This window comes from Scardinius erythrophthalmus (genome assembly GCF_964197995.2).
Source record: "Scardinius erythrophthalmus genome assembly, chromosome: 13".
NCBI classification, from domain to species: domain Eukaryota; kingdom Metazoa; phylum Chordata; class Actinopteri; order Cypriniformes; family Leuciscidae; genus Scardinius; species Scardinius erythrophthalmus.
This window is the reverse complement of record NC_138233.1, coordinates 35,601,369-35,624,590: the sequence shown is the minus strand read 5'-3', so window position 1 is coordinate 35,624,590 and position 23,222 is coordinate 35,601,369. Positions and strand designations below refer to the sequence as shown.

Genomic DNA, 23,222 nt, shown 5'->3' with positions numbered 1-23,222 from the left:
CGTATCTGGATGCGATCGTTCCCTGTCCCCCCAAATGGACGGTCACAATAGTATTATCACGTGTTTGTAGAATGTATATGTATATATGTGTGTATATATATGTATAATATATATGTGTATATAATGTATGTGTATATATGCAGCACGTTGAAGCAGCTTTTCTGGATAGTTTGTGTTCTCATTGCGAGGATATGACTATCGCGGTGTTGAGATCGAGACTCGCCTTCATGCGTGAAGGTGAAGTCCCCATTACCACGCCCCGCTATGGCGCCGTGTGGGATGGGTGATAAGAGGATCATAGTGAGGCTTCCCCGTCCGGTAACCAATCCCTGTGGGCCCCTCACTCCTCTATCACATCACAGCCGGTGGAGCCCCCCGTTGAGCATGCTGGTCCCTCTGTAATGGACCGATCAGCCGTTTCATTCGGGGCCTCTCCAGAGGATAGGATGCCGATTGCAGCATCGGAGGGTGAGCTGACCTCTGAAATGATGACTTGGCTGCGTTATCTCCTTCTGGGAGTGTAATGTTGCCCAAGCCAGATCCAGAAACATCAGCTATGCTGAATCGGGCCGCCTAGGCTGTCAGGCTTGAGTGCAATCCTCCAACGTGTCCTGAACAGTCTCGGTTGGATGATTGGTATGTCGGAATGGGCCGCGCTGGTTCTCAGCTCGCCGCCCCAGTGCATTTCTTTCCCAAAGTGCATGGAGAGGTTACCAGGTCGTAGACGGCACCTTTCTCTGCCAGAAACTGCCTGAATAAGCTTTTCCCCCCTCACTACCCTTGACGGAGGAGCGGTGAAGGGTTGCGAGGCTGTCCCTCCAATAGAGCGGTCTGGCGCGACACAGGTGCACCTGTGTCCAGCAGCCGCAGCTTTTTGGACGGGGCTCCTCGTTTCACCACTAAAGCCTGTGAGTTCTCACCAATTGTGATGGGCAGAGCTTACAAGGCCTGTGGGCAGCATAGAGCCGGCCGCAGGAGGGACGCAAGCCAGCCATTCCCTCCAGCCGATATGAAGTCTGGCTTCCATGAGCTCGTACTTTATTGTACCCTAAATGTGTGGTGGGTTATGACCATCTTGTCAACTGATCTGATCTGTGTCAACTGAAACGGGCCCTTTTCGAAAGTCTCCGTTTACTTGCTAAACACAGAGATTCATTTTCAAAAATGCCCCGTCCCCAAGCTTGGTCTGCAGTATTTGACCTGAAAGACATGTACTTCAGATCTCTATCCTTCCGCTCCACAGGCCTCTTGTGTTCTTGCGTTCGAAGGTACAAAGTATCAGTACATGGTCCTACCCTTCGAGTGCTCCATAGCCAGTTGGGTCTTCAGGTCAACTGGGAAAGAGTAAACTCACCCAAGGGTTGAGGACCTCTTTTCTAGTATGGAGATGGTCTCGGTCCAGCGTATCTCACAGATAGAGGTGTGTCAGCTCAGTGCTATTCAAGAAGTGAGAAAGGGTCCCACTGAAACTTTTTCAGAGGCTCCTGGGGCATATGGCAGACGCAGCCACACGACTTCCTCCATATGAAGACCGCTTCAGCACTGGCTTCACGGCCGAGTCCCGAGGTGACCATGGCAGAGCGACATGCTCCATGTGATAAACACCCTGGCCTGTTGCCAAACCCTCAGCCCGTAAAAAGACCTTTCGTTTCTCCAGGCCAGTGGCTCCTAGAATGAGTGCCCACTAATACCGGCTGAGGGGCCACGTATAAAGGGCATGCAGTAACAGAGGTCTGGGCGCCCTCCGACTGCATTGGCATCTACTGCCTCGAGTTGCTTACAGTTTCCTAGCTTTGAGACACCGTTGCACAGCGAGCATGTACTGGTCTGAAAAGACAACATTGCGACCGTCGAGCTACGCTCCCCTCGCATGTTGCAACTCGGCCGCCACCTCCTCCTTTGAGTCAGAAGCTTCTAAGGTTGCTTCATTCCACTTATTACTGCTGGCCTGCTCAATCATGCCGCTGACAAGCCTCACGACAGCCTCTGGTCCAGATAGAGTGGAGCTGGCCTGCTGTTTGGGACCAATTCGGGGCCGCACAGCTACGTCTGTTGCCCCTCCGGACTCGTCCCTCCACCTGTTGTTTCTTCTCCTGTCTGAGTGGATATCCCTCGACACAGAAAAAACTCTGGCCACAGCTGGCCCTGGGGCCCCCGCAGAAATGCGTTCCCCAGTGAGCCTTCTTGCACTACGGTGCTAAAATCAGGAAGAGATGGAGCAGGTCCTGATAGTTGCCCCTTATTGGTCCAACCGACCTCTCCTCTCTACAGCCTTCCTGACTCATTCCTCTAAGTACATTCTCAGGGATGGGGCATGATGGCACTCACGCCTAGACCTTGGAGAGTTCCAGGACTGGATCTAAAAAGAACGGGATGCGGAGGTTCTAGTTACTACTGCAATCATTGTTTATGCCGTAGAGACCATCACTTCTGTGAGAGCACCTCTCAAAAAAGAGGCTCGCTCCCCCTTAGAAGTGGAACCTATTTGTTGAATTGAGTCTTCTCTCCGTGAGGAGATCCCGAAGGTGTTCGATCACTTCAGTGCTTCCTTCCTGCTACCGGTTGGAGTGAGGGCTGTGTCTCCTCTACCTCAAAATGTTGTGGCCTCTGTATTGATGCTCATCATGATGCAGTAAATACAAATCCGTGGGAAGTGCGACTTGATTGTCAGGTTCCTGAGGCAAGGAGAAAAAAAAATACCTCTTTGCGTCCCTCTTTACCCTCTTGGGACTTATCTCTGGTGCTCCTCCTAAGCAAGGGTATTGCTGCTTCCTAGGCGTTGACACAGAGTGCCTCGCTGAACAGATGTTAAATAGAGTTGGGGGCTGGGCGACACCTATACACGTTCGCTAGAGAACTAGCCTATGTGTCGAACTGTTGCCTCCTGTGGGCTCCCTTCACATGAAGCCAGTTTCACTGTAAGCACAGTTCGAATTCTCGGCTTGCTGTGCCATATGGACTGGATATGTGCGCAATTCTTGCTCCAGTGAGTTCCCCTTATTAGCCGAACCCTGTCAAGTTCCTGCATACCCTTCGGCAACGGACATGGCGGAACGTCCGAAGCCAGGCCTATCACTCGTATGCACTGGTGGAACCTGTGTTAGGCTAGGACCATATGTTGTGACCCCTATGGCGATCACATATGTGTATTCTTCCACGGTACGGCTCCCTGCAGCGAGCCTGTGTCGACTCTGCCGTCACTGTTCAGTTGATCCTCCACCCTGTTATAGGCTGGAGTCATCCCAGTGACATTCCGTATGTTGTACTGCCAGTCATCCGCTCAGTCCATATGTGTATTTTCCACGTCACCTCCCTTCGGGCAGGATGTGGTTTCCGCAGCATCCCTTCCTTCCATTGATAGAGTACGCTTTCCCAGTGGTCCTGTGGAACAGCAGTTGACTTCCCTGGCCTAAGCCTTGCCCTTCTCCACCTCAAAATTGCGGGGGGGGTCAGGAGGCTTTCGTCCAGGCACTGGAAGGTGGCAGCTCTAGTTGCGCTTTCCATAGTAGATCCCATTCAGTCGACGTTGACTACGTCGAATGTGAACGACTGAAAGGGAACGTCTCAGTTGCGTATGCAACCCTCGTTCCCTGAGGGAGGGAACGGAGACGTAGTCCCTTAGCCACTATAGCTGGACCACCGCTGACTCCGAGTTACTCTCAGCTCCTCAGCGAAAAGTAATTAGTGCGTGCATCCACTTCCGTACCCATGCCGTGGGGGCGGAGTGTGTGATGCGAATCACGCACGGCAATTGTATTGGCTCGTTCAATAGTACTCAAAGATGACAGACTTCCTAGCGTGATCCCATTCAGTCAACGTCGACTACATCTCCGTTCACTCCTTCAGGGAACGAGGGTTGCATACGCAACCGAGACATTCTCTTGTGACTCGCGCATAGTCGTCACTAGGTTCAATCCGTTGTGGAGACTCTCTATTCGTTCCGGTGAAATTACAAAACAAAATGCACACAAAACACACAAGTGTCTCTGCCTGATATACAACCACTGATAAACATAATCGGTTTTGATGAGAAAAAACAAACTTATACGAGTGCGGATTAGAACCCAGAACCTCTGACACGCTTGGAAAAAGTTCTGCCACTGGACCATTTAAATACACGCTTAAAAAAAGTCGAATCTAGGTATTTATTCACGTGAAAATTCTCGCCACTAACAACATATATTAGACCTCATTAAACGACAATTTAAACCCAATGTACTATTTAAATCGATTGCTGGACATCGTAATGTTATTGTACGCGATGTTCTTTTCTATCTTTTCTATGATCGCGGTTCTCTGTTCCTCTTTTAAAATTAATGCGCTGTCGATATCTTTTATTACAGACGCGATGGCGGAATCAACACATTATGTTTAATAAACAAAGTTCAGGAGGAGCACATTCAAATAATCAATCCAATCAACCGTCTACAGTCTACACTATCAGCATGAGAGGAAGCATATATTTATTCACTCTATCAACTCACCTAACATTCCTTGACAGTTTTCAGCATCCCTGCACTCACTCTCGGCTTATTCTTCCACAGCCAGGAATGCGGGGGAATACTTTGGGTTCGGGCCAAATACCGAGCCCGAAGCCTCTCCTCGGACAGCACGGCAAATATGCATTTATTCTATCTGACTTATTTGTAAGCGTGAACTCGTGAAATCTCAATTCTTCAGCGGCAGTCATTTGAATTCAACCCAAGCGCTCGTTGATGACGTCGATGATTACGTTACCGTTGCTCATCTGTCCATCATCGTATAAAGCCCGCCCTGACAATTTGATTGGTCCGAACTATTTTTGTTCGGGCATAATAGCTCCTCAATGGAACGAGTCCAGACCGAACTTCCCGACCTAAAAATTTTGTGGGCGGGGCTAAGTTCGGCTGGCATCCAGGCTAATATATATATATATATAAATGAACTAAATTAATAACTTTCTTACAACAAAAATGAAACATCGCTGAACTTACTTAAGCTGGACTATAATGCTATTTTCTTCTAGAAACAAACTTTGTTGCATTATTTTCCTGTTATCACTGTAAAGCTGCTTTGAAACAATCTGTATTATAAAAAGCGCTATAAAAAAATCTTGACATGATCCATGCGTAAATGTACTAAAATAAAGTATTACCAAACATTGATTCAGTTCTCATGACCATGCACTTCAATTGATTTAAACACAATCCAAAAGATGATTCAAGAGAGTCAACAATGAAAACGATGATTTTCTCAACTGTGAACCTGTTGAAAACTGTTGACCCGAAACACGCAGAATCATTGTGTCTCCGCTACGTACCACAGCACTGCTAGCCTTTTGTCTGCAGATGTCGCATCCGGTGCCATGAAGCTCTTGAGCTTTATCGTGTACCTACCAAACATGCACATTTGTGAGCAAACTCAAGCATTATATGAAGAGATATGAAAGTATCTCAAATCCTCTATTCTTACTTGATGAGCTCTATGGTTTCGGCATACATGGGAAAGGGGGATTTGGCCTCCTGGGTGCTTTTCTCCAGGGCATTTCCACACGCGATGAACGACACCACAGCTTCCAGGTAATACACAGCCTTCTCAAACCTGTCCATCTGTGGAAAACACAACGCGTGTGAGGAGGAAAACAGATTCTAAATGGACACTATAACATAACATGTGATAATATGGGGCACACAAACTCAAAACAATTTTGCCATTGGTACAAACATCACTGACCCCGAGTTTTAAACACTGGCTCCGTGTAAAGAGAGAGCACCTGCATGCTGTGTCGCTCTCAATGGAGGACTAACACAAAAGGTCCGGGGTCACAGAAATATCAAGCAGATTAACTAACACAGATGTGACAACCGTAGGCCAGTAAAACTAACCCTCACCAGAGCATCCGCGTTGTGTTTCAGTTCCTTCGCCTCTTGAAGGTAATGATCAGCAGAATGAATCCTGCAATTCAGATGGAGGATTGGCTGTTATTACACCCACAAAAATCCCAACAAATCACAAGAGAACATTAATGATGCTTAAACGTCCCACTATATGAATCGAGATATATATATATAGTTGCTTCTTACAATAATAAAACTAAACTTACAATAAAAAATATAACAAAAACTCAGATAAACATGGTAGCTTTAAAATCACAGTAGAATCAAGGAATTAATTAATTAGTCAGACAAATGATCAAGACTTCATACCTGTCCTCAAACAGGAGTTGGGATCTGGATTTGGAGCCATCAGAGATGTGAAGCACTGTGACAGGATTTTCCGTTTTAGAGCTCTTCTCCTGGTTTTAAAAAGAAATGACATTGAGAAATTAGAAAATGAAAATCCTTCAAGACAAACTTTAATGTTGGACTTCACTGAAATAAACTCTATACAAGAACATGAACCATGTTTAGTGAGTCTTGTGTTCTGAAACTTGACTTTCACGGCACAGCGACAACTTAGACAGAATCTTACAGTGCAAGTTAGACGATGTGCCGGTACTTCTTTTGAATACGTAACTCCTTCGTGACCATTAAAAAAAGTACATTCATACTATATAGAATGTAATCCGGATGCATTACATTTGCCATGTTTTCACTAGTCATGTTTCAGTTCAAAGTTACAAATTTAACTTTTCACAAAAATGGAATACCCTATTGCATAAAACATTAGCGAATAAAGCACCTTTTCCATCCCATGTGTTTAAGAGAAATTTGGCACAAAATATCTGTACTAAAAATTAAAGTTGCTGCATTGGTACATCATAAATGAGTTGCATCTCAAAGCACACAGGTGAAACGCCATAAACACAGTTATGTTCTCTTGCGTTTGAAGAGAACATCCTCTTTTGAGTCAGTCACGTGAGCTTTTTGTTGCGCATCAAGGGATTTAAATGTGTTTAAATCGTATTTTATGTACGTCTTATTTTCAGGTTTTGCCTCAATTGAGTGCAATAGATTATGCACATTTTTAGAATTGATGGCCTTCTTGCCGTTTCCACCCAGCAATGATTTCAATGCGATAACCCAAAATTGCATAAAATAGGTGGATGGAAATATAGTCATGTGACCTATCAGCTGTGTCACTTCACTGCCATTCATAAACCCTCTCCCGTGGCCTCATGGGATAGTAAAGTATGTGGCCCGAGGTATAAGTACAGCATGTTTATAATGCATGTTAAAACAGGGTATGGCCCCTTTAAGAGATCACCGATCTCTGCTCGCGAGATTTTCTGTTTGCATGTGTGTGAACAGAGCAGCCATTTCGTGATAATCTGATGTAGCAGCCGAGTGCAATGTCGTGGTGTTGGCATCGGGAAGATTCATTATGAAGTGATGCTGTCTTTCTGGGTAAATATTACTGTAAAACCTTTCTTTGATATCCGAGGGAACCAGAGACCTGTTTGTGTAAACTTTTGATGTGCAATTCTCTGTAGATGAGATCGGATCGTGTGTGATCCACGTGAACCTCGTGTCAGGTGATAGTGGAAATTTCCAGTGTAAGTTCAGTATTTTTCTATTCTTGTGTTAGTAACTGGAATGATACAAATGCTATCAGTGCTGCTAAAACTCTTGTTTTAATGTTTAACAATATGTGTTCATGTGAGAAAGATGGTTAATGTGAGAGCAAAGATGAGATGACTTTAGTGTGTTTCTTTTATCTCTTCTTTGTACCATAGCACTACCGTATTCTTTACAGTGTTATTATCTAATTTTTTTTTTTACCATTTGTGTATAAAGATTCAGGATTTTTGTGAAGTGAGAAAGATTTAAGTGTTCTTTTGGACTTTGTCTATACAGCCTGATCAAATAGGAGATATTTTTGGTCATGTACACTCCAAAGTAATTTATTTGGATGTGTTTGTTTCGTACTGGTTTTCAACCAGTGTTCCTCTGTTGGTAATCAAAGTGTTTTTTTTTTTTTTTTTTATTTTGTTACCTTGGAACCAGTGAAACATCACATTTTTTATTAGTAGTATTTTTGTAAGTCTCCAGTGTCATTGCACTGTGTAACTTTTTGAGTAATAATTCGAATTTAGTAGTTTTTCTTATTTTTTTTTTCTTGGATTTTATTGCCTTTTATTTATTTATTTTTGCTCAGCTGTGTTCCCACCGACCGCTGTAACTTCTTTTAAGAAAATCAACAGCAGTCAGATAAAACCCCTATACAAACAAATTAATCTGTGCCGTGTGTGTTTCTTTTTCCTGACCACCCGGTTACATTTTTGGTACCAGGAGTGGGGTCATCTGACGATCGGGAGCAGTATAGAGTTGAGCGTATTTTTGTTTTTTTAAATACGGTAGTGGCTGGTACTTGAGTTGCAGGACTCGCAGTCGGAGTGGTCAACTGTGCAGTGTTCGTCCAGCTGCTGGAGACGTCGGCCGAGGGTTTTGAGGCCAAGGGACGGGTAGCTGGAGGAAGAGGAGACATCGCTGTCTGCTGCTGAACTATAAGTGTGGCTGCGGATTGGGAGCCAATGACGGGTCTTCTGCAGAAGAAGAAGAAGAAAGTGTTATACACCATTACAGACAGCATATCCTTTGAACCGAGAAACAAAGCATTTAACAAGGACTTTGCGCTGGTGAAAGGACGGTGAAAAGACTTAAAATTTCATCAAAATGTTACAGCCAGAGGAAGAGGCTGCGGGAGTACATGGGGTGGCTATTGCAGGGGAAGCGGGTAGTGTGCAAGAACAGATACAAGAGCTCAGTAGAAAGCATGCTGAAGCTATGGCAGCTATTGCCAACCTGAGTAGAGAACCAACTAGGTCCTATGTGTATGTGCCCAGAGAACGTCACATTCAGCCCTTTAGTGGCGAACTTGGCAAAGATGGTAGAAATGTGGATGAGTTTATTGAAGAGGTGGAAAGAGTACTGCTTGTAAGAAACCAGACACCTGAAGATCAAGCTGATTTTGTTCTTTCCCTGCTAAAAGGTGCTGCTGTAGAAGAGGTTAGGTTAAGGCAAGGAGGGCAGCCTCCACGAACAGAGGACATCTTCTTGTATTTGAGAGCGGCCTTTAGAGAAAAACGTAGTCCGGCCCAGCTATTACAGACATTCTATACTCGCAAACAGCTGGAGGGTGAAGACCTCCGTACATACTCTCATGCCCTTTCACAGATATTGAATACTGTTTTAAAGCAGTCTCCTAATGCCATTGCCAATGCTAATGTTGCTCTACGAGACCAGTTCATTGAGGGAGTCAGGGATGTAGCACTCCGAAGGGAACTTCGTAAGTTGGTAAGGGACAAGCCACAGTGCACTTTGGTTGAAGTCAGGGATGAAGCATTAATGTGGTCTCTTGAAGATACCAAATTACGTGCTAGTAAGGTAGCCAGTAATTGTAGTGTAAGCTCTGAGACTACAGAAGCTCAGTGTGCGGCTATGGTGATGCCTGTAGCAAGCCCTGTTACTCTTGATGATGTTCTGAAAGTAGTAGCAGAGCAGGGCAAAGCCATAGGGGAGTTAACTCAAGCTGTTCAGAGGCTGACTCTACACTGCCCTAAACCAGAATCCTTAAATCGTCCTAAATCTACAATGCAGCCCAGATTTTCTGATGACGGCCAACCTATTTGCTTCAAATGTAATGGTGTCGGGCACATAGCGAGAAATTGTGTGAGAAAAAACAAACCAGCTGTCAAGGACGATGAGTCATCCTCCTTACAGCAGGGAAATGCACACCCTCGGTCGCTATGAGCCAGGCGATGCGAGGGCAAGCTATTGGCTCAACTTACCTTGACTCAAATCGTGATCGATTACTCCGACATGCTGTGGGAAGGTGTCCAGTAGTTGACCTGAAAATTGGAAGTGTGAATGTGTCATGTCTACTTGACACGGGGAGCCAAGTCAGTACAATTTCTGAGCACTTCTTTAAAGAGCACTTGGCAGGTGAAGATAAGGATATGCTTCCCACATCCGGGATCCAGTGCATATTCCTGCTTGGTCAATGTCGACTTTGATAGTCAAAGGAAGGGGGAGTAGTTGTTCAGGCGGCTATTCCAACCTGTTGTTGGAACCAGGGAAGTTTCCCCTCCCTCAGGATTTGATAGTGGTACCTTCTCTTGTTTCCACTACAACATCGTTATTTCCAATACGAGTTGTGAATCTCTCCACAGAGGATATATGGCTGCAGCCTCGTACCAGGCTAGGTATCCTCTCTCCTGTTGAATCCTTGCGTTCTGGAGAGGGTTGTGAAGTAAAGTTTCAGCGGGTTGAGGCTGGGGTGGAGGAGATTACAGTAAGCACAGAAGAGAGGCAAGTGGTGACAGAGGGCTTACCAGACTTCCTTAATAGGTTGTGTTTGGGTGGAACTGCCGAGCAGCAGGCTGAGCTTGAAGCTTTGTTACTGAGGTATGTGGATGTGTTTGCATTAAGTGATGAGGAATTAGGCTTTTCTGACAAAGTACAACACGAGATCCATTTGGTAGATGATGTACCGATAACACAGCCCTACCGTCGCATTCCACCAACCCAGTATAGTGAAGTCAGGGAGCATATTACTAAGCTGCTCCAGAAGGGGGTAATTAAGCCTAGTAGTAGTGCTTATGCGTCACCCATAGTACTTGTACGGAAAACTGATGGGAACTTGAGATTGTGCGTGGACTACAGGCAATTAAACGCGAAAAGACAAAGCGAGATGCTTTCCCCTTGCCTCGCATCGATGAGAGTTTTGATGCGTTGCAAGGTGCGAAATTCTTTTCAACCATTGATTTGGCTAGCGGATACCATCAGATAGCCGTGAGGGAGCAAGACCAACCAAAAACTGCGTTCACCACCCCGTTTGGCATATTCGAATACTCCCGTATGCCCTTTGGGGTCTGTAACGGACCGTCCACATTCCAACGCCTCATGCAATCCATAATGGGAGATTTGATATTTCAGACTATACTGGTCTATTTGGATGATATTCTGGTTTATGCATCCACTTTCCAGGAACATCTAAAGAGGCTGGAAGTGGTTTTCAGTAGGTTAAGGGAGGCTGGACTCAAAGTTAAGCCTGACAAGTGTAGTTTTCTCCAAGAGCAGGTAAAGTTCCTGGGTCATCAGATCTCTGCTCAGGGGATTGGAACTGATCCAGGAAAGGTAGAGGCTGTGAGGAAATGGAAGACGCCAAGTACAGTGAAAGAACTAAGGTCCTTTTTAGGATTCTGTAGTTATTACAGGAAATTTATTGAAGGGTTTTCCAAAATTGCAGGTCCTCTTCATGACCTGGTGAACTTTTGTCTGAGGCAACAGAGTATGGTGAAGAGACCTGAGTTTTGTTCACTTTGGACAGAGGAGTGTTGCACAGCCTTCGAACTGTTAAAGGAGAATCTTACTACAGCCCCAGTCTTAGGCTTTGCAGATTTCTCTCTTCCATTCGTAGTTGAGACGGATGCTAGCAAGGAAGGTTTAGGTGCTGTCCTTTACCAACAGCAAGGTGACTCTAGGAGAGTGATCGCCTATGCAAGTCGTCGGCTACGTAATGCGGAGAAAAATGATAGGCATTATAGTAGTATGAAGCTTGAACTGCTAGCTCTCAAGTGGGCTGTCTCAGAAAAATTTAGTGGGTACCTGTTGGGTGCGAGATTTGTGGTCATCACGGATAACAACCCGTTGTGTCATCTGAAGACAGCGAAGTTGGGTGCCATCGAGCAAAGATGGGTGGCTCAATTAGCTGTTTTTGATTTTGAGGTCAAGTACCGCCCTGGACGGCATAATGTCGCAGCAGACGCCCTCTCGAGGCACCCGTTGGCAGGGGAGCCTGACCGTCCTGAAGAGTTGGATGACTGTGTTGCCATTTGTAACGTGGTTAACAAGGGTACACTTTTAGACCCTGAGTTGTTGATGGTGGGTGACCAGTGCTGTAAGGTTAGACAGATCCGTGCACAGGAGGGTAGTCCCGGGAAAAGTGACATCCATGAATGTATGTTTGCTCTTCCAGGTTACACCAAGGTTCAGTTAAAAGAATTTCAGCTAAGTGACCCTGTTTTGGGCTCCTTCAATGAGTTTTGGGGTAGTCAGAGAAAGCCCACGAATCTAGAGAGAAGCAGCCTACCTAGGCCTGTGTTGTCACTGCTGAAACAGTGGAAATATATCCAAGTGATGGACGGGCTGTATTACAGGGTAGTGAATGACCTTCGCTTGGGTGAGTGCAAACAGTTGCTTCTGCCAGCCTGTTTAAAAGAACAAGTCCTGAGCAATGTCCATGATAAGATGGGACATCAAGGCATTGAGTGTACACTCGACCTGTTGAGACAACGTTGTTTCTGGGTCGGCATGTACAAGGATGTCGAGAGTTGGATTAAAAGGTGTCACAGGTGCATTTTAACCAAAATGCCACAGCCGCGAATCCGCCCGCCTATGAAGCCATTTTTAGCATCTAGACCGCTGGAGGTGGTGGCCGTGGATTATACTGTGCTTGAACCTGCCACGGATGGTCGCGAAAATGTGTTGATTGTCACCGATGTATTCACTAAATTTACACAGGCGTTCCCCACCAGGGACCAGAGAGCTGATACTACGGCGAAGATATTGCTGAAGGAGTGGTTCATGAAATACGGGGTGCCAGAGCGGTTGCATTCTGATCAGGGAAGGAATTTCGAGAGTGAGGTGGTGGCTGAGTTATGTCGCTTGTATGGAGTAAAGAAAACACGTACAACCCCTTACCATCCGCAAGGCAACGCTCAGTGTGAGCGGTTTAACAGAACGCTCCACAAGTTGTTAAGAACGCTTTCTCCAGAAAAGAAAAGGCGTTGGCCAGAACACCTTCCTGAGCTGATCTATGCATATAATGTAACCCCACATGCTACAACTGGGTACTCACCTTATTTCTTGTTATTTGGTGTAGAACCACGTCTTCCAGTAGATGCTCTCCTGGGTGAGGAACATCCTGTAAATAGAGGGCAAGATTGGTTAGTGATTCACCAGAGCCGACTCAGGGAAGCTCATGAAAAGGCAAGGGCATTTGCAGAGCAGAAAGCGGCAGAGAGATTGGCTCCCTTTAACCCTCAGAGGTCGGAGATCACGCCGGCGTGATCTGCTCGCTTTTTTCCTTATGAGTTGAATTGAGACCCAAAATACTCTTTTGACTTTGATTTTACAAAACAAGTTTCATACATCAATCGATTCTGTTAAATGTGTATTATTTTTGTGTATACTCACAATAAAAACAAAGTGTTGTGCTTTTTGCCAAATAAAGAAAAATAAACGTGATGCGAGTTCTGCCTTCTATCTGCCAGTGTCGTCCATTCTAAAACGCGTCCGAAAATGAACAATAACTCAGCGAATACTCAGTCAAACAGGCAAACAGACACAGGCATGAAGCTTGAATTCTCTTCTCTTAAATGAAGTAATTTATATAAAAAACAAATATTCTCATGTTGTGAAAACTGTATTAAAAGAGAGCGATTCCAGTCGACCTCATTAGAGCTAATTCAAATGTAATGTGACTCCGCCCACGGAGAGCGTGCACTATTCAAACGCAAATGAATGAGGCAATCCAAGCAAACCTGTGAACGCCCACATATCAGTTTATTCAGATCATTACTTTAACACCGTCTCAGCAGCGCTGTGAGCAATAACAATAATGAAAAAAGTACCTCAGAAGTGCGGGTATATCGAGGAGCGAGCTGAGGAATACTGTAAGTTTTTTTTTCTTCTCACGTGAATCGGGTTTCTGTTTTTGATGAATGAACGGCAGAGATGCGCGCTGTTTACCACAGCTCACAAAAAGACAGTTTAAATTTAAATCGCGTGTGTGAATGAATGAGGATGTTTTAGCAAACTGTATTACTATGAGTAAAAATCGACTGAAATATGTTGAAATAAAATGTAGGCTATTTGTACGTATTTGTACGTAGCAATACGTATTAAAATGCAATTTTATATGCCCTAATATTTCATAAAAACAACGTTACAGTCAGGCGAAATATGAAAGACAACATTTTGTTGACTAGATTTGAGTACAGTTTTTACTGTAGAATATACTGCCACATAAGCTTTTGATGAAAAAAGTAGCCTACCTCAGAAGTGCGGGTATATCGAGGAGCGAGCTGAGGAATACTGTAAGTTTTTTTTTCTTCTCACGTGAATCGGGTTTCTGTTTTTGATGAATGAACGGCAGAGATGCGCTGTTTACCACAGCTCGCAAAAAGACAGTTTAAATTTAAATCGCGTATGTGAATGAATGATGTTTTAGCAAACTGTATTACTATACTGAGATGAGTAAAAATCGACTGAAATATGTTGAAATAAAATGTAGGCTATTTGTATAAGCAATACGTATTAAACTGCAAATTAACATTTATATGCCCTAATATTTCATAAAAACAACGTTACAGTCAGGCGAAATATGAAAGACAACATTTTGTTGACTAGATTTGAGTACAGTTTTTACTGTAGAATATACTGAATATATATATCAAATAAGCTTTTGTTTAGCAATTTTTATATATATATATATAAAATAAAGTCATCAACTAAGATGTTAGCTGTTCCAATTTTGGCTATATTCAAACTAATGAATACATAGATAGGCCTAAAATGTAGGCCTATAATCTTTTTTTTTTTTACAAAGAAAGAGTACACTTGAAATATTGTTGAAATTTTAATTATTGTTGTAATTGTAACCTTTTTAATAAAATAGCAAAACATATTTACAAGATAGATGTAAGCAAAATCTTAAATGGTCAATATAAGTCTTCTTCTAATTTTTTGTCCTTGCATTGTGGCTCAGTCAGTCAGAGTCACACCTGAATGAATGGCTAATTATGCAGAGTCATTATGCATAATGGGTGGGACATTTTGTATTACAAGGTGTAAACCACTCCTCGTTCACGCCCACTCGCATAATGGCTTTCCAAGCAAAACCTGTTTTACATCAATTTAAATCAATGTATTGTTTTATCTGAACGATAAAGCAAGACTATTTTCACATAATTTTGAAGCCAGAACTCGAAGGAAGAACATCCATTTCTCAAAAGTCTTATTCATGCATATTTATTATGAGTTTTGAGGTCTTCTTTCAGCAACTTTCATTTTTAATTTTTTCAATAACCACGCATAAGCATTATTCTCTTAAAAATAAAAAAATATACATGCATGGCCATTAACATGTTTATAAATAACTGAAAAAAGCACAAATGTCAGAGCATGTCAGAACACCTCCAGTGCCCAGAAAACACCTCAGACTCCAGAGGGTTAATGACAAGGTTTACTGTCCATCTGTTGGTGTTGGGCAGATGGTGTACTTGCGCCACCGCCCTGTAGGTAGACACAAGATACAGGATTCCTGGGCTCCAGTTGTGTACCGGGTAGTAGAGGTACAAGGTACCACATATACGGTTGAGCCTGTAGAGGGAGGTCCTCAAAAACGGGTCCACAGAGTTGATTTGCGACCGTGCGAGAGACCTGTGGTTGAAACAGCAGAGGCAGTGAGTAGAGTGACAGCTCCAGTAGCTGAGTTTCCCTCTGATTCAGTGGAAGCTGAACCTGTTGATCCAGAGTGTGTAATACTGGAAGAGGTTACTTTGCCTCACATAGAAGAGACGAGAGATGTGGAATTGGAAGTATCTGGGTCAGCAGAGGAAGCTTTAGCAGTGGGACCTGATGGTGTTTTGGAGAATGAGGGACAGCTACCCTTGGAGTTAGAGCACACGGGGGAAGAGGGTATTGTTCTTGTTGCAGATAGACCTGTGCCAAGGAAACCGGTCCCTGCACCAAGAAGGACTAGCCGTGTCAATGCTGGTGTGCATCCAAACCCATTTAATGAACCCAGGTCGGTTTGTAATTCTGTTTCGATCAGCCCTGAAGTCTTTTCCCAGGTTTTGACCAGCCTTGGTAGTGTTTTTTTTAGGGAAGCAGTAAATGAGGTCAGGAACCAGCACTGAATGTCATTGAGGACAATGATGGGTTTTAGCAGGGGAGAATGTGGCCCGAGGTATAAGTACAGCATGTTTATAATGCATGTTAAAACAGGGTATGGCCCCTTTAAGAGATCACCGATCTCTGCTCGCGAGATTTTCTGTTTGCATGTGTGTGAACAGAGCAGCCATTTCGTGATAATCTGATGTAGCAGCCGAGTGCAATGTCGTGGTGTTGGCATCGGGAAGATTCATTATGAAGTGATGCTGTCTTTCTGGGTAAATATTACTGTAAAACCTTTCTTTGATATCCGAGGGAACCAGAGACCTGTTTGTGTAAACTTTTGATGTGCAATTCTCTGTAGATGAGATCGGATCGTGTGTGATCCACGTGAACCTCGTGTCAGGTGATAGTGGAAATTTCCAGTGTAAGTTCAGTATTTTTCTATTCTTGTGTTAGTAACTGGAATGATACAAATGCTATCAGTGCTGCTAAAACTCTTGTTTTAATGTTTAACAATATGTGTTCATGTGAGAAAGATGGTTAATGTGAGAGCAAAGATGAGATGACTTTTGTGTGTTTCTTTTATCTCTTCTTTGTACCATAGCACTACCGTATTCTTTACAGTGTTATTATCTAATTTTTTTTTTTACCATTTGTGTATAAAGATTCAGGATTTTTGTGAAGTGAGAAAGATTCAAGTGTTCTTTTGGACTAAATAGGAGATATTTTTGGTCATGTACACTCCAAAGTAATTTATTTGGATGTGTTTGTTTCGTACTGGTTTTCAACCAGTGTTCCTCTGTTGGTAATCAAAGTGTTTTTTTGTTTTTTTATTTTGTTACCTTGGAACCAGTGAAACATCACATTTTTTATTAGTAGTATTTTTGTAAGTCTCCAGTGTCATTGCACTGTGTAACTTTTTGAGTAATAATTCGAATTTAGTAGTTTTTCTTATTTTTTTTTTCTTGGATTTTATTGCCTTTTATTTATTTATTTTTGCTCAGCTGTGTTCCCACCGACCGCTGTAACTTCTTTTAAGAAAATCAACAGCAGTCAGATAAAACCCCTATACAAACAAATTAATCTGTGCTGTGTGTGTTTCTTTTTCCTGACCACCCGGTTACAAGTATATCAGATGCACACTTCAGAATCTTTATTATTTATTTTGATTGTTAGCTATGGGGAAACTGAAAGTCAAGTGACAGGACAGAAGCTGTGAAGCTTTATATATGCAAAACAAAGGTGGCATTAATGCATTTACACAGGAATTGCATTTGCAGAATATAAAACCATGAATGAATGAAAAATATGAAATTTTCCTTTGAGGCTTCGAAGTCTCATTTCAAGGCTTCAAGGCTTTTTATATTCTGCAAATGCAATCCCTGGGTAAATCACTGCATAATTGTACTGTACACAATACAGGGTGTGTAACGTAAAAGGTGGAGATGGTAAACCGTGTGTGTGAAGCGATAAGCCTCTGGAACAGCCTGAGGTTTTCTCACGTTCATCATGCCAGTGTCTGTGTGTGTAAAAAGGCAAACGCACCTTGCGTTGTTTGGAGCCGCTTTTGCTGCTGTCTTTGCTGCTGGTAACCGAGGTGGAGGACTGGCTCAACGTGCGCTTGCGTGGGTGCTCAGGTTTAGCTGTCGGCTGCGTGATGGAAGAAGAGGGTGCAGACTCCTTGTCTCTATCCTGAGCGCGCTTAGACGAGCTGCAGAAAAGAGTTGGGGATATCATGATTAATCAACAGCTCAGGAGGAGGAAAAATTACAATCTGATCTCAATAATGTGAAAAGTTACCGGTCTGCAGATCAATTATACACAACAGGGTTTTTCACAACAGGTTATCATTGTTCTACTTCTAAACCCCGCTTTTAACCCAGAGTAAAGGAGTGTTTCACGCTAGCAGTAGCTGAGTTTACATGGACCCTAATAACTACTACAGGGTTTGTACAGATACTGTAAAATGAAATTCCAGGACTTTCAAGGACTTTTCAAGCGCTACTTTTTTGTTTTAAAGGAATACAATAAGAGGTCTCACTTATTAAACAATATCTTTATTAGCTTCAAATTCTAAAAAAAGGTAAACAGATAAATAAAAATAAACCAATAAAACAAAATGGTAAAAATAAAGTGCAACAGATGCAATGACTGCGGTAACTTTAATCATCAAAAGGATATTATGACAAAGATATCCATTTCCTTATTCAATATGATTTTTTTTTCTCATGAATATATGATTGACCTGGGATATGAGGATTATATGAGGATTATTATGCTCAAAGTCATGCAAAAACAGCTCTATATCAATATTTTGTGTAAAAAGATTGTTTTATCGATAAAATTTAACACTAATTTCACATATTGTCTTTCAATAATTAAAGCACTTTTCAAGTACCTTTTCATAAATATGGCTGTTTTCAAGGGTTTTTCAGGATTTAAATGTCAAAAAGTTCAATTCGAGTACTTCAAGCACTTTAAGCACCTTGTACGAACCCTGCTACTAGCACAGTCAGAAACACATTGCTCTGGGGATTCTGAGGTGTATTCGCTGTTCTTGTACACATACCAGACATTAGACTTAGAGAAATCCTCTCCCTTCCTTTGGTTTGATGCTGTGGTTATTCCAAGACCCCAGTATGTATTGTCTCCAACCTCCACATCCCAGCAGTGTGTTCCTGAGTTAAAGCCCTCAGATCCCAGGACACATGGATACCCGTCAAACCTCTCTGGATTATCTGTAAGTGTTTTATATACATCACTGTCCGACACACTGGTCAGATCAGCAGAGAGTGTGAGACGAGGATCTGCTGTGTTTGGATCCAGAGTCAACGGAGCTGCAAAGAGAATAACATCAGATTACAGGATGAAATATGATGTATTAGAAATGTAAATGTTAAACACTTAAAGACTTTGTTAAAAGAAATCATAAAGCATGCTATCATCACAATGGTCTCTCAGTTACTGTCAGAATGGATTGAGGCTTCAGGTTTAATATCAGTATTCAATAAACACTATTGTATCCTAATACATTAACATAGACCATGAGGAATAGACTTTTCATTATGAGTTCGCTGTATGATCTAGTAAGATTCACTTGGAAATTATTAAATATATTTCTATCAACACTCACTGTGTTGGACAGTTTCCAGCATCTTCTTCCAGACTCTGAACGGCAGGTTACCCAGATAACTCGACACATGAATCAAAGCTCCAGAACTCATCCGTGGATCCGGCTGTGAGATCTGGACTCTGAGGAACATTCAGGAGTCAGAACTGCAGTGAATTTGAGTTCAGATCCACTGAGAGAAGAGATATGAGCAGCTCACTCACCTTTCCATCGTGACTTTATAGTTCTGGAAAATATAGAGTTTGAAAACATTTTAATATCTTATCAAACACTCTCAGTGTCAATGAGTCTCTCTATACAAGTTGTTTTATGCACAGAGAATGAAGCCAGATTGATTTGTCACCTTTAGAAACGAGACGTCATTGTCTTTCATCATCTCCTCCATGTCTCTGATTGTGTGTGAAAGAGCTGAGATGTGTGTGTTCATCTCCTCCAGCTTCTCCTTCATCCTCTGCTTCTTCTGCTCCTCTTCCTCTCTCAGTGCAGTGATTGTAGCTTCTTCTTCGTCTCTGAGAAACTGATGAAGCTTCTCAAACTCTTCTTTAATCTGACGCTCTGTGTGCTCAGCTTGAGACTGAAATCAAATCACATTCACTTCAGTCAGCGCTGTATGAACACACACTCCACTAATGTCAATAATAAACTCTGTGTGTGAATGTTGAGTATTAACTCTTTATATCCTCACCTTGATGAGTTTGATTGTTTTATCACACTTTTTCTTCATTTCTTCTCCATGTTTGAGCTTGTTTTGTAAGGACGTCAGTGCTGTATTAAATTCCTCCTACAGGTTAAGATGAAAATCTGTGAAACTTATTCAGCTATAAGAGGTTTAAACATTGTATGTTTGGATGTTTTTATTGTTATATTATTTATATGTTGAATGGGTCATTCTCATGGAAACAGTTGAGTCTCAAAATTGCAGGACAAATATATTTTTTAATTATTTAATTTGGAAAGGATGAACATCAAGAAATCATGTTTTTACCAAACAAATGTGTTTTTTTCAATGGCCAATTCTTAATTATTATATCCATGCAGTTGTATATTTGAGGTTGTGTAAATACAAATACAGAAAGAGAAAGAATGTTAGTATCACTTTTTGGTGCGTCTTGTAATACATCAGATATTAATAAAAAACTACTTTTCCTTACATGATATCAACATGCCATATCGATTTTTTCAAAACATGTTTTGTCCCAATGCTGTTACATTCAAGAAGATTTGAACATCAGAGCAGTCGAAGCTTAATGCAGAATTTTATATAAGTAGTAAATCATAGAGATTTGGTCTAAGCAAAAATAAATACTGGTCTATTGTATACTGTATATATTGATTGCATACACAAATAATACTGTTTCTATGTTTAGCACTGTATTCAGCATATGAAATCAGAGACATATGTCTTACCTTGTGAGATGAAAGCACTTCACTGATGGGTCTGAATGCGTGATTGGTGTGTTTCTCTGAGTCTCTGCACACTAAACACACCGGCTGTTTGTCCTCCAGACAGAAGAGTTTGAGTTTCTCACTGTGTAAACTGCAGATCTCCTCAGATCCTGATGATCGTTTCTCATTTCCCTCCTTTATCAATGAATCACACAAGTTTTTTAACACAAGATTAACTGGTGGATCATCTCTTGAGGATCTTCTCCTGCAGAGAGGACACTCCTGAGTTTCCTTAGTTTTCCAGAACTGTTGTAGACACTCTTTACAAAAACTGTGACTACAGGACAGAAGAACAGGAGTCTTGAAGATTTCACAGCAAACAGGACAAGAAAGCTCTTCCACAGATTCTGAATCCATTTCCTCGTCTTGTAAAAGATCCAATGATCTACAATTTACTTTCACTTTCTGAACTTTGGTTTAAAGAGTAAATAACCATTACAATCAAAATCTAATCTGGTTTCATTCAGAAATAAACAAAAATGCTATAATATAATGTGTCCTCCTCTGTTCTTCACAACACTGACTCGTTTTAGCTTTCAGTAAAAATGAAAGGCAGAAATAATGACTCACTTCCTGGTTGGTTTTGTAAGAGGGTGGAGTTTCTGAAGACAGACTGGATGTATAGTTTTATCTTTATTTTATTTGTGCTTTCAAGCATATTCTGGAAACAAAGAACTGAATAAAGAATCAAGTCTGTAACATAAAAAAAAATAATAATAATTTACTAATATAAAACAAAAAAAGTTTACTAAAATATATATTTAGGCATATTTATGAATCACTTTTGAGTTCATGGGTTAATGAATTTATGAGTATTTCTGTCTGCTCTTTGTCTGTCCATTTTTAACTTCTTTAAAGGATTTTAGGGCACCTTTCACTGAAATATTCCAGATAGTGCCTTCATTTAATCTTAAATAAGTTTTTGTGACTATGGATATTCTACCCTGTTATTTTTGTGAGCTCTTGGCCTATTATTTGGTTTGAGGCCTATCTTCATGCTGCAGCCCAGGGATCTGCTGCAGTTTGGCTCGTCTTCAGCCAAGATCTGTGACAGGGGTTCTTGAAACAGGATTTACAGCAAGATAACATCTATCTCCAGCTGCATTGTGGTTTGCTTCCAGCGCACACTAAAGCCTATGCTATCTGGCTACAGCTATTCTGAGAGGTTCTCGGCCTACATGGACCTGCTGCAGTGTGGCTTGTCTTCAGCCTAGATCTGTGGCAGGGGTTTTTGAATCAAGATTTACATCAAGATAACAACACAGAGATCCATCTCTAGCTGCATTGTGGCTTGTTTCCAGCACACATTGAAGCCTGTGCTACACTGCTAAAGCTTCTGAATCATGTTTTTTCTTCATAAAAAATCTACTGGTTTTCTGGATTTTGTCACTCGCCTTTTTGCTGCATGTACAGTATCAGGCTTGCTGGTAAACGCACTCTGGGGTCTGCCACAGCATTTCACTGTCGGGGAACATTAGACTTCATTCTACAATTGAGAGATGTCCCATCCCATTGGATTACTAAATCTGTTGGACCTTCTGCCACCCAGTTATTTCGAACCCTTCCATATTTTTCATTTATGCTGCTGCAGGAACTGTTTGACTCTAACTTGTTACTGGCTTTGCCCTTTGTAAAAGACAAACAATGGCTTTGTTCTGGTGTTGCTCTTAGACGCATGTTAATTATTCTCATGTTATTTATCTCTGGTAATGTTCATCCAAATCCTGGGCCAGCTAACTCAGTTACTGCTCAGCTGTCATTTGGTGAATTTTGTGACCGTAAATCATTGGGTTTTTTACATGTAAATATCTGCAGTCTGTTCAATTCTAAGCATTTTCACACTTTAAAAACATTGGTGCACACATCTAATCCTGATGTTCTTGCTATCTCTGAATCCTGTCTTTAAAAAGAGAACAATGATCTTGACATCTTCATACCAGGCTATAATGTGTTTCATCAGAACTGAGCTACCAGGGGTGGTGGTGTAGCTATGCATGTTAAAGATCATCTGCAATGTACTGTTGGTCTGTCTAAGTCAGTTCTTAAACTACTTGAACTAGGCCTACCAGTACAAAAGCTTAGGCTTTCAACTACTTTCTCTCTCTCTCTGTTTTTGTTTGCTAAAGAGCACCTTCAGCTCCAGCCTCTGCACTCAGATTTTAGTCAACTCCTAGCTTCATACATATCCTCTGAGTTTGTCCTTATGGGTGATCTAAACATATGACCAATCCCCCAGATACAGTTTTGAAACGGTTTGATGCTCTAATCCTTACTCAAATTATATCTGAGCCCACCAGACCTAATCCTAAATCTTCCTCATCATCCACTCTGATTGACCTCCTTTTGAATAACACCCCATCTAATTATTAAGCCGGAGTTTTCAGTCAAATAAGTGATCGCTGCGCTATTGCATTTATACGCTCTGGCCTCTCATTCAAAAGGCCCCCAGTAATTGTAACCAAGCGCTCTCTGAAAAACCTTGGCATGCAAGCTTTTCTCCAAGATGTTGTGGCTATATGTCCTGGGACAGAATTAATTCCTTACCCTCCTTGGAAGAGGCATGGTCTTTTTTTCAAAAACACTTTCAGTCTGATTATGATTAAGCATGCCCCTTTGAAAAAATTTTGAATCAAAAATCAATATAGTCCCTGGTTTTCCATCCAGGATCCCATGTTCTTAAAAGCAGCAGCCCGCATTATTGCCGCTCCTGTCACAAGACTATTTAACATGTCCCTACAGCTCTCTGAGTTCCCTATTGATTGGAAATCATGCCATAATTTTTCCCCTCTTCAAAGGGGGTTCTGAATCTGACCCAAATTGTTTTC

The 23,222-nt window shown here is 42.0% G+C and overlaps 1 protein-coding gene across 1 annotated transcript in view; it reads right to left on the bottom strand.

Annotated features, from left to right (window-relative positions):
- LOC308700867 (E3 ubiquitin-protein ligase TRIM35-like) overlaps positions 1-20,972 on the bottom strand; it is a 28,646-nt gene extending 7,674 nt beyond the window's left edge. The window contains exons 1-11 of the mRNA XM_081382724.1: positions 20,359-20,972; positions 19,637-19,732; positions 19,295-19,525; positions 19,155-19,177; positions 18,955-19,073; positions 18,391-18,658; positions 17,367-17,532; positions 6,186-6,274; positions 5,871-5,934; positions 5,452-5,588; positions 5,300-5,371 (exon numbers count right to left, since the gene is read on the bottom strand). Of these exons, the coding sequence (XP_081238850.1) occupies positions 5,300-5,371; positions 5,452-5,588; positions 5,871-5,934; positions 6,186-6,274; positions 17,367-17,532; positions 18,391-18,658; positions 18,955-19,073; positions 19,155-19,177; positions 19,295-19,525; positions 19,637-19,732; positions 20,359-20,754 (1,661 nt within the window). The 5' untranslated portion in view covers positions 20,755-20,972. The remainder of the gene's footprint in view (positions 1-5,299; positions 5,372-5,451; positions 5,589-5,870; positions 5,935-6,185; positions 6,275-17,366; positions 17,533-18,390; positions 18,659-18,954; positions 19,074-19,154; positions 19,178-19,294; positions 19,526-19,636; positions 19,733-20,358) is intronic.
- Between the last annotated feature and the right edge of the window lie 2,250 nt (positions 20,973-23,222).